Below are 12,096 nucleotides of genomic sequence, written 5' to 3' on the forward strand. Positions count from 1 at the left end.
TAGTTTACCATTTAATACCTCTCCAGTCTCCATCATCTATCAATGGATATGATTAAATTTCGAGAAAAATTTGACCGTCTAGGTTTATAGCGACATTAAAAAAAATAGAGGTGGGGTTAACTTGAAATGTCTAGGATCATAGGATGGATCTGATCTCTCCATTTTGACCTCAAATGAAACCCGTCTATTTATAGATAATGGAGAGAATCTTGACACAGACATTTAATCCTCATTATTCAATTTTGAGTTTTAATAACACAAGTATACAACTCAATTTACAATGATATATAATCGCATCATTAAAAAGTAGTACAATAATTGAGTTCAAAATGCATCTAGTACATGTACAAATATGCAACAATTTTGAATCATTCCTAAATTAATTGTTCTTATTACCGTATAAAAGTAAGGAAATAAAAAGAATATGCAGTCGTATAAATATTTTGGCAAAGGTTATTAATACATGCGAGTTGATCAAATTCAATGTCAAATTTTTATGGGTAATGATTATTTAAGAAACCAAAAGAGGAAATAAATTCTTGATATATGCATTAAATGTATTGGTTAATGTGTAATTTAGTTCTTAATTCCTAAGTTATTACCCAAATTAGAAGGTATTTGGGTTATATTTAGCATTACCCAATTTTTATTACGAAAAAAAAAAGGAGGTATTTTGAAATACCTCTGTTTTTTTAACAAACAAACACACAAACCAAACACACAGACCCATGTACCAGCCCTTGAACTCTTGACCTCTGACAACCCAATACATGGTATTGCCAATTTGCCACCAAGGTACAAGGAGGGCTAGTGCTCTATGCCGGCGTTGAAAACATTTTATTAACTACACGGACAACCCGTGCGACGAGAAAAAAATGTGATTGTTATCAATGCTCTGTTCAAAAAACCGAGATCAAATGGTTATTTGAAAGGGAAAAAACTTGCACCAATATACAGAAACTCGAGCACCATGTAAATTTTATTGATTGTGAATCAAAGCACTAGTATTTTGGACGGTTTAAAGTTAATCTAGTACTTAAAAGTTGACAATCCGCCTTACTTGTGACGGTCTCTTCAAAGAGACCTCTCACAGTCCCTCCCCACTTGCCCTCCAGACTTGCCCTGTTGTGAAAGGTCTCTAATAAAAGTTGAGAATGTGTAAAATAAAAGTTGACACTAGAATAGGAGGGGGAAAAAAATAACAATTCTCATCAAAATCATCATTCTTACAACTAATAAAAGATTTGATGACAATAAAGTTGAAAATCAAAAAAAGAGAACTTTCGCAACAAAATCATCTTTCTTACAACTCCAGCAAACGAAACAAGAACGGTAGAGTATCAGTTTAACATAGCTGCTATCTCATCGGAAAATTCAAGCAAAAGTGTGCTAAACACTACAGATGAAGCTCATCAGTAATTGGTAAACTGTCTTAAGCAGGAGCAGCACCAACAATTTCGGCAGCTTCTCCCTCGACCATTGTCTCATCAGCGGGTCTCTCCACCTTCGTACCAACATCCTCTGTGAGATTGTCGTGAACCTACAATAATAAGAAAAATCAGATCATTATTTTTAATGACGAGTGAATAAGGGATCAGAGAAACTGATAGATCTGGTATTCTGGTAGATAAATGAAATATAAAAGGTCGTTAGCATAGTACCTCCATCAATTTGCCTAAATCAAACTTGGGAGCCTTCAAGATCTTAGCCTTCCTAATGTACACATTTTGTAGTGGGTAGATACCGGTTGTAGCCTTCTCAATTTCCTTCCCAATAGACTCGGGAATGAACTTTTTAACCAACTCTTTAAGGTCACAAGAACTGGCCTGGTTCACCATAATCTCGCTCATCTTACGACGGATCTGTGCAAAACACCAATGATAATGAACATGTTAGCTAGCTTACATGATTGAAAAATGTGCAAAGTGGCCTTGTAATTTCCTTTTAAACCAAAACAGATTATTTCTAAGAAAATATCGTGTTCGAAAATATTGCTAACCTGACGGATCTGGCTAGACTGAGCATAGGTGGTCCTCTTCACTTGGTTAGGACGTCTCTTGGTAAAGGCAATGCAGAACAACCTCAAGGTGTAGTTATCAGTTGTCTTGACATCGACATGAGCCTCAATAAGAGTTTGCCATTTGCGAACCAATGACCTGAGCTTGTCAGTGGTAAAATCCATACCCTACAATTGACAAAGAAACAACTTTTGATTTAAAAAGGGGCAAGGCGGCAACATTCAGGAAGCATAAAGTACAATACTACAAGCACACAGTGTTACAGTCCAGTTCTCTTTGCAACCACAAGTTTTCTCAAGATTTAAAAGGTACAAGGCCGCAAGATACAGAAAGGAAAATAAAGTATATACTACTTGCACACACAGTGTAACAGTTCAATACTATACTCTTTGCAGCCATAATTTTTCAAAAGAAAGGCTGTAAACATAACAAAAGATCCAAATAATGAATAAAAGGGAAGAGCAGCATAACAGGAGTAAAATTGAAAGCATTTGTGCATCTATTGGAGCTATGTACACGGAAGGCAAAACTAAAGCACATTGAAACATTTCAGTAGTGTCTTAGACTCTTACAGTACCTTGAGCATAAATCATACTGATCTTCACTTGTCAAACTGAAAGAAAACAAAGATCGTGCTCGCAGAAAAGAGTACATACCCAGAAGTTGGTGAGCACATTACGGCCCTGAACATCCTCAGCCCTAAGTCGGATCTTCCTGAAGCATTGATCCTCATCGCCTTGAAGATCAGCCAATGAGACCTCAAACACTCTGTGCTTCAAACCCTCAGAAGCAATCTGCACATTGCATTAAAGCCAATCTTAGATACATATTATTTACTCCATACTAACTTAAGTTACATAATCATGTTTCCATGTCCACTATCTATTGCAGAACAAATCCATTTTAACACCATCTAATTAAGACTGAAATACAACTCAATTCCACAACCACAAAGAGCAAATACACCATATATTCAGGATTGTAATCTTGACAGACAGACAGAAATCCATCAATGTCATGCACCCAAATATCGACAGTCAACACGATATCAAATCATTTTCATTCACATTCAATAACTATCACTGGCAGAACTAATGGGCCTAGAAGCCAGCCACCCCCGGACACTATTTTGAAATTTGTAGGAATATTTTAAATTTTGTAACCAACCTTGTGCATTATGTGTTCGCCCTCGACTTTCAGAACAAATGAGCCTAACTAAAAATCATGGCTATTTTTCATGGCTATATCTATTTATCAATGATGAAAACACGATCCACTTATCATACAAGATTCACCCAAATCCAAACAAATACATTGATACAACACGCCATTGAAACAAAAAAAATACTCGCTCCATCTCATTCATTTGTTTATCCTCGATTAAAATACCCCTGACCGAAAAAAAAAGTAAACAATTAATTGGGACGAAGAGGGTATATTAAAAAGACACAAACCTTGGTACCCTGAGTACGAGAAACAAGAGTCTTGCCAACATTTTTAGTATTGAAGATTGATGGTGCCTTGATATCATACCAATCCTTCTTTGAATACGGATCCACACTACACCATCATAATCAAAATTTAATCAAAAACACAATCAAACAATTTACACTCCCTCCGTCCGTGTCAATCATTTGTTTACCTTTGATTAAAATACCCATCACAAAAACACAACAAATGATCGGAACAAAGAGTGTACAACCAAAATAAAAATGTGGTTTAATGTAAACAAACTTACGTCTTCTTCTTTCCACCTTTCTTTCCCTTGGAAATCCTCTTATTTTTCCTGCGTTACATAATAAATGGATACAATTAACAATCAAAACTAACTAGAATTGATAAAATTAGGGTTTGAGGAGAGAGAAGAGGGATTACCCGACGGCCATGGTTGATGAATAGGATTAAACTGTGATTGTTTGCGATTTTGCCTCAGTTGGCTGCTATAAAAGATGGAGGAAATGGTAGAGTGATGAAGTGAAACCCTAAGTTTGTGAGGTTTGTTATATACGGCTATTGATATAGGGCTTTTGTTGTGGTTTAGGGATTGGGTATTTGTGGCCGTTATTGGCCTCAATGAACATTGGGCTTCATTTTAATGTTATTGAGAAGTGTAAGTGTGGTAAACCCGGGACTCGAAAATAACTCGATAACTCAAATTAACCCGACTTAACTTGGAATTGCTCTACCAAAACATTCGAACCTATAGGTACGAAAGTCTTGATTTCAATATCATTTTGTGTCGTATAGCTGACTCACCTATTGTAGATGGGTTTCAAACTTATAACTCTATTGAGACATTCGAATCTATAATAGATAAATTATTAAAATGGCTTGTTTATAAGTGATACTTGATATTATATATATATATATTACACTAAAAGAAAAAGAAAAAGTAAGCAAGTGGTTTACAACAAGTAAATTTTCAAATTAATATTTTTTGTCAAATTATTACTAATAAACGTGTTTAATTGCTAAAATGAAAATGTCTCGACTTAAAGTGTTTCTTACTCAAAAGTCCAAAAATGACTTGACCAAAGGTGATCGGGCCCAAACTAACATGAACTCGAGATTACCCGAGAACGGCACATTCACAGTTGGCCCGAGATCTGAAATAACCCGACCAAACCCAAAAAATATTGTATGCAAGGCCCGAAAGCCCAATTTCAAACTAACTGGACCTCTGCCCAACCTAATTGACTACTCCCTCCATTTATCTATTTTCATCTCAAATCTTTTTGCACAAGAATTAAGACAAGTCAATAAAGAAAGAAAAAGTAATGATAGGCTTGCAAGTTGACTTTAAACTTAAAAAACTGAAATGGTTAATAGAAAGATTATGTTAAATCTTAATTTACAAACTGGGTTTTGGGCTTGACATTTCCCACCAAAATTCAAATGAGGGGGAAATTCAAAAACTCATAAATGTTCCCCCCAAAACTAAGTACTCTAAACGAGTGAAACAATCATTAGGTTACAATATTTTCTACCATCACTAAAAATGGTTTCGTCCTTCTCTTCCATGTTCTTCCAATAATCCAGCTTCTTCATCTCTTCCATCTTCTTCTCTTCTTCCAACTCTTTCAGCTCCTTCATTTCTTCCCTATAAGTTTTCCACGTAACTGCACTTCACAAAACTGTTAGTTAGATATTCAGGGCACTAGTAATAGATGAACCTCTAAGAGGTTTGTTCTCATGCCACATAAACTAATATATAAACTCATTTACCTATAAACCTTCTACCAACAACAAAGATTCTGATTTAGCTGCTTGATCGTCTGTTGGTGTTTGCTTTCCGGGTAGGGTTTCCCTACTCAGTATTGGCTACAAAAATTGTTGAATAATTATAATGTTGGATTAGTTTTGGTGATGTCGATAGTATATTGTTGATTGTTTGTGTAACTGTCTGTGATCTTCGGGGTGCGTCCCTGGCTGAGTGAAGTCACTTGCGGGAGTGGCTTCACGCCCTTGATTCGCCCCTTGTGGTTCCCGTCACAACAAGAAGTGCACATTAATGAACTTGGATTTATCGCTCGATGGAGATAAGCGGGGATTTGGTGGGTACGGCTGCGGTCCCCCACTGGCGGCGTGGAGTACTTGTTGCGATGGGTACTCTGGCAGGGCTACACACTTTAGTGTGTAGTTAGTTGTGTGGAGATTGGAGATGGAGACTGGAGATTTGTTTGAGCTGTTTGAGTTGTTTGTGATATTGTTCCTTTATGGTATTTGTTTTATGTAATCAGTACTGACCCCGTTAATTGTTTTAAAAACTGTGGTAATCCATTCGGGGATGGTGAGCAGTTGTTGAGCAGGTATGATGGCTTATGCGAGGAAAAGCTGGGATGGAGTCACCACCGGTCTTAGAGTCTTCTGCTGTGTTTTATTTAGTTGTTTGAATACTTTGGTTTTTGGAGAACAGATGTATTTCTTTTTACAGTTTTTGGAACTTGGTTGAATCACCTAAACTTTATTATCATTTAAATACGTTTTGTTATTGTCTATTTGAGTATCATTGCCTCGGGTAACCGAGATGGTGATGTTCTCATACCTTAAGTGGTCCTAGTAAGGCACTGAGAGTATGAGGGTCACAACAAGTTTCATAGACTATATTTTGCTCTTTCAAAATTAAGTTATGATAGGATATCTTGTTATTTAAAGTTCAAAGATATGGCAAATATCAATTATATTAATGAGAAATGGTTTTATATCACACAAGACTAAGCAAAGTTTTTTCTTCTCATGGAAGAAGAGTCTCCTTATAGGGCATGTAAAAGCAAAAGTTTCATCACAAAAGTTATGGTTATAGCAGCAGTTTCTAGACCAATATATGATGGCAATGGTAACCATCTATTTGATGGAAAGTTAGGGATATTCTCATATTCCCCTTTACTTTCCAAGATTCAGCAAAAAGAAATTCAATAAACAGACGTGCTCGAGCTTTGGAAACCAAATCAATACCTTCAATAAACAAACAAGTCACTAAGGATATGCTACTAAATAAGATAGTTCTAGCAATTTAAAGCAAGTGACCAGAATCAATAAGAAAGAACATCATTATTCAACAAGACAATGCAAGGCCACATATAAAGAATGATGGTCGAGATTTTAGGATGGCAGTCACATCAAATGGTTTCAATATTAGTTTGACACAACAACCAGCAAACTCACCTGATCTAAATGTGATAGATTTAGGATTCTTTAGATCAACTCAGTCTCTCCGGGAAAAGAAAAGGGCAAAAACAGTTGATAAGTTGGTGTCAAATGTTTTAGAAGCTTGGGATGAAGAACCAGCACAATGTTTAAGTGATGTTTGGCTAAGTCAAGCTACAGGCATGCATGTTGGAGATAATGAACAGGAAGGGGCAAAATGATTATAAGGTTCACACTTAATTAAAAAAAAAAAGACATAAAGACTTGCTGGGACATTGCCAAGAAATCTTACTACAGTTGAAGTTATCTTGACCATCTACATCTAGATGGCAGGGATGGAGGCAGGGATGAAGCCTTAGAAGAAATAAGTGTACCATTTGTTTTAACTCATCCCTTTTAGGTGCAAGTTTATTTTGTAAACATTTTAGGCAAAGATGTTTATACTATAAACATCACTAGGATATGAAACATTTTGTAAGAATATCTGGTTTGTAATGATCAATGACAATGTTTTGCAATAAAATGATTAAGCTCTCAGAGCATTTAGCTTTATAATCACTGAGTTTAAATTAGACACAACTAAGGTCTCTTGAAGCCATAAATTGTGATGTCAAATGAATGAACATTGGTGACTGTCTTGTGGTGGTGGCTTAAAAAAGGCCTTCTACAAGAGCAAGCTCCAACAGACACTCATTCATAATCAACTTATGGTGGAATTCTATGCATGTCCAAGCACATAATAAAGCAAGGCACCAAATGAATTTGATTAAAACAACGATCATCTAATTCAATGACTATCATTTCAACCAAATTCAAGCTCTCAAAGCACTAAGCTTATTCATCACCGAGCAAATTACATTACAAATAAGCAATCATCATACAAAGCTCTGAAAGCAATATGTTTTTTTTATCACTGAGCAAATGACACCAAAATTAAGCAATCATCAAATAAAACTCTCAAAGTAATAAGTTTTTTCATCACTGAGTCTCCTACAAATGCAATTACTAGTAATCATTTAATCATAAACAATTTATGGTGGAATCCTATGCATGTCCAAACAATTATGTACCAAATAAATTTGATTAAAACAATGGTCAGATAAATCAGTGAAAAAAAATCATTTATTCATAAATAATTTCTGGTGGAATCCTATGCATGTCCAAACAATTATGTACCAAATGAATTTGATTAAAACAATGGTCAGATAAATCAGTAACAGTCATTTCATCAAAATTCTTACTCTCAAAGCACTTAGCTTTTTTCATCACTAAGCTTAATTTAGACATATCATAGGTCTTCTAAAGCCAAAGCATTGTTATGTCAAATGATAAAGCAAAAACATTGTTACACTTAAATGAGCATTAAGCCATCACAATACGTTTAGGCATAAATGAGCATTAAACAACTTTAGCAGACAACAGAAGTAAACCAGCAGTCAATGACATAAGTAATATAAGCAGTCAATGCATAAATGAGGATTAAGCATCTTTTGTAGACAGCAGAAATAAACCAAACTTGAAGGTCAATGTGGTTATACCTATGTATTCTGGCATAGTTTTATATGTTGGGGCAATATATTCCCAAAATCAAATTGGGAAGACAATTTCCTCTTCATTTTCTTCACAAACTGCCTCGTGTAGTTTATCTTCCTTTATTTCCTCTACCTTCACCACAGGTCCTTCTGATACGAGAACACGGCCCAGAAGGAGCTACTAGCACACGGTCCAATGCAAGCTAATAAAATGTTTATCTTTTTTTTTACTTATTGCTAATAATTATTCAATCCCCCCTACTACTAAGAGAATAAAAATTCTCTTAGTTTTCCCGCCTAAAGAAACTTCTTCTTAATTGGGCCTATTTTTCTGGATACTACTAACACAACAAGATTTGATGGATTGTAAATTGTGGACCTTATACGTAGCCCACTTTTTCTATCTCATCTATCAAAGTAAAAGTTATTAATAGCCCATAATTTTGGACTCTACATGTCATATTATAGGCTAGATGAGTGAACTTGATTTCGTATAAAATTAAATTTATATTATATTTATATGTTACCTCTTTTGTAAGAAATCATGAGTTATTTATTATGTAAATTTCTGTCTTAGTAATATGGACTATTTTTTGAAGGATGTAAAAACACTTATGTATTTTCTATTAGAAATAAAAAAGTGAAAACATTATTTTAATAATTCGTAAATTGTCTTTTTCGACGCGAGGAATAGTTTTTACTACTTTTCGTTTTAAGGTCAATACACGTTTTGATAAAATTATACAACTAACTTAATAATTGTACTATTAATGTCATAAATTAGTTGCATGTAACGGTATTGTTCCGGGTGTGAATCCAGAGCAGATATTTGTTACCACTCGTGGCTTGTAGAACGATGTCTTTGCTTGACTCCCTTTCGGTCTCTCCTGAAACAATGAACAAACTGAGGGCTCGGCTTTGGCCGAGCGTACTCACTCCGACGCTCAAGTCAGTAAACTTAAAGGGATTAAGTCGTATATTACTTGGCGAAGTATATTGTAGAGAGATTAGGAAGATAATACCAGTTTATGTGTGATATTTGGATGAATTGTGGATCCCCTTCTCGTTGAGAGAAGTGGAGTATTTATAGACTTTCACCTTTTGTCACGTAGTGGCCAAGTGGCCAAGTGGCTAGCAGGTGGAAAGACTGTCTTGCCCTCGGCCGAGGGACCCGCGGCAGGCCGGCAGGCCTGGTTGGCTCCATGCCGAGGGGGCCGGATATGAGTATGCTGATATGCTCTCGGCCGGCTAGTCGTCGAGACCGAGGAGTGAGTGACAGGCCGGTAGGCTTCTGTCGGCTAGGCTGTCCTTCTGTTTGGCTTGTTGTCTTTTAGCTTTGACCTTGGTCAAGATGTTGACTCGGTCAGCCGGTGCAGAATATGCCCCATCAATTTGCCCCCAGCGTAGTCTATGCCGTGGTATGGACCTTCGATGAGTGTTGAGCGTATTCTGCGCATGTTTGAACTTCTACGTCGGCGAGCTGCTTCCTCGGCTTGATCATGTCATGGCCGTACCATATCCCCCCTCCACATGATTGTGTAATGGACATCCGATGTGGAAAAGAAAATGACGTTGGCCGAGACCAAGGTTGAGAGTGCCGGTTGTTTTTGATTGCCCCCGGCCGGTGCTGCCTAGCTTGGTTGATCAGCTGGCCGGTGGAGAACGGATACTTAGGAGTTTGTTGAGGAAGATGGATAGGCAAAGAGATATGAAAGGGGCGTGTTGAAGACGCTTGGTTACTGTTGCGTTGATTGACGTTCAACTGTTGCGACGATTGACATTCCGCGGCTGCATGTCTAACACGTGTCTGTTTGCTGATTGGCTGACGTTTCATGGGCTGTGCCCTGATTGGTCCTTCTTCGTGGGCTTTGCTCTATAAATAGAGCAGTATGCCCCTTAAATTGCCGCACAAATTTCGTCTTCCCAAAAAATTTTCTTCTCTCTAAACTTTCAAGGGTTTCTTTCTCTTCTAATCTTCAGAATCTTTACTTCGGCTAGTGCTTTTGTTCAAGGTAAACAAACAAATTTTTCTCAATCTCTTATTTTGTTAAGTAATTGTTGCTACCATGTCTTCTACTGGAGCCGGACCTAGTACGTCTGCGCCGGGGGGTTCCCCGTCGCGTCTTGATGAGGATGAGGCTCTAGCTGTTACCCTAATAAGGTTCGGGGGTCCCAGGTCTCTGTCTCCCGAAGTTGATCCAAAAGTTTTGGAGGAGTGGGAGGATAATGATGAAGCCGATGATGACTTTGGTGATGAGGAAAGAACTCACTCCGGTGAGGGGAGGCCGCATATCATGGATCACGGTGAAGCCTGCACGACTGGCCTCGATCGTGCTTGGATGAATAAATTCGCCAGTTGTTCCGGCGATACTCTTTTCGAGGGCCATTATTTCTTCGGCAGGGGATATAAAATTGTTATCCCTGAGGAGGGTCAGGCCGTCTGTTGCCCTCCCCCGGGCTGCATCGGCGTATACATCAGACACCTGGAGTTTGGGCTCCGGTTTCCTCTGAATGAATACGTTATGGCCATCATCAAAGCTATGAACGTTGTTGTGGCGCAACTGCATCCGTTGGCCATAAGGACTATAGTTGGCTTCGTGTGGCTATGCCAGTTTAAGGGGGAGGCTCCGACAGTTAACTTGTTCCGCCGGCTTCATCATCTTCGGCCGTCAACCCCCGGTAAAGTGGGGTGGTACAGCGTGCAGACGGAGCCGGGCTACGTTTCCGTGTCCAAGATTACTTCTTGTAAGGACTGGAAAAGCCGGTGGGTGTACGTTAAGGTGCCGGAGGACTACCCTTTGCCTCGGTCGTTCCAGAGCGAGGTTCGCTTGCGGTGCGAGAGCCGGGGAGAGTATGAGAAGTGGGTCTCCCGGAGTAAGCTCAAGATGGACGCCTCGCAGGTCTATCTACAAGAGGACGAGAGGCGGACAATGCGGCTGTTTGAGGCTGATAAGTACGGTACGCCGAAGGGATGGTTGCCCCCGACGCAGATCATTCTTCACGACGAGTCGCTCTGCCACGTCGGCCTCATACCGGCCCTCAGCCAGGGTGAGTGGGGTCGGTGTGAGGCCCATCTTTGCTTTTATACTTCTGTATCTTGGCTTTGGTATTATCTTCCTTTATCTAACCCTTGCTCTGTTTCTCTTACAGACCATTTTGGCCCGGATCTGTCTGAGGATCTTCTTAAGAGAATGGGACTTGATAAGGACAAGAACGTTGTCAATTTGCATCCTAAGGCCCAGACCCGTGATCGCAGACCGGCGCCGAACGACCTCATGGATCAGCAGCTGAAGTCGTTGGATGTAAAGGCGGCCCAGGCGAAGGTTGCCAGTAAAATTCCGGGCCGAAAGCGGAAAACAACGCCTTCGGCGGCGACGGCCTCAACTTCAATTCAGCATCCGATCCCTGCGGTCCAGAAGGAGACGGTGGTGGTCGTTGATATTTCCGAGGAGGAGGAGGCCACCGTTGCAGAGGAATCTCCTCTTTTTCGCAAGAGGAAAGGGGCTGCTTCTGCCGCTGCTGCCGCTGCTACTGATACCGAGGCCGGCCAAGGTCAGGGACCAACCGGCCCTCTGCCTAAGAAGCCTAGGACTGGTACGGATTTAACCTGTGGCTCAGACTTAGCTAGTTCATTAGGCGTTCCTGATGATAGGCTCTCCGGCATGTCAATGAATGTTGACAATATTGACATGGATGCTTTGTCCGCATTTTTTGTAGATCAACCGCCGCCGTCTACCGGTCCTACTGAACGGCGTGCTGAGAAGCGACCTGCGCAGACGGGTGGCAAAAATGCCACCGTCGTTTCCTCCTTCCCGAAGCCTACACCCGCCCAGATTAGGTCGGAGGGCCTAAGTTTGTCCAGGATGTTGGCGAAGTGGGTTGACGTGGCCGGAGCTCAT

The 12,096-nt window shown here is 39.4% G+C and overlaps 1 protein-coding gene across 1 annotated transcript; it reads right to left on the minus strand.

The window, feature by feature from the left end:
* Nucleotides 1-1,184: 1,184 nt before the first annotated feature.
* On the minus strand, nucleotides 1,185-4,052 carry LOC141647221 (small ribosomal subunit protein eS1). Its single transcript, XM_074455333.1, has 7 exons — nucleotides 3,894-4,052; nucleotides 3,757-3,804; nucleotides 3,473-3,578; nucleotides 2,675-2,812; nucleotides 2,000-2,185; nucleotides 1,662-1,862; nucleotides 1,185-1,540 (listed from the first exon to the last, which is right to left on the minus strand). The coding sequence occupies exons 1-7, from the start codon at nucleotides 3,902-3,904 to the stop codon at nucleotides 1,433-1,435; spliced, it is 798 nt and encodes a 265-aa protein (XP_074311434.1). The 5' UTR covers nucleotides 3,905-4,052; the 3' UTR covers nucleotides 1,185-1,432.
* Between the last annotated feature and the right edge of the window lie 8,044 nt (nucleotides 4,053-12,096).

This window comes from Silene latifolia, chromosome 3 (genome assembly GCF_048544455.1).
Source record: "Silene latifolia isolate original U9 population chromosome 3, ASM4854445v1, whole genome shotgun sequence".
NCBI lineage: Eukaryota > Viridiplantae > Streptophyta > Magnoliopsida > Caryophyllales > Caryophyllaceae > Silene > Silene latifolia.

Coding starts and splice junctions, on each gene's coding strand:
- LOC141647221 (XM_074455333.1), bottom strand. Junction 3,579..3,756: donor AAAGGTGGAAAGAAGAAGAC/GTAAGTTTGTTT, acceptor ATGATGGTGTAG/TGTGGATCCGTATTCAAAGA. Junction 2,813..3,472: donor CTCGTACTCAGGGTACCAAG/GTTTGTGTCTTT, acceptor TGCAATGTGCAG/ATTGCTTCTGAGGGTTTGAA.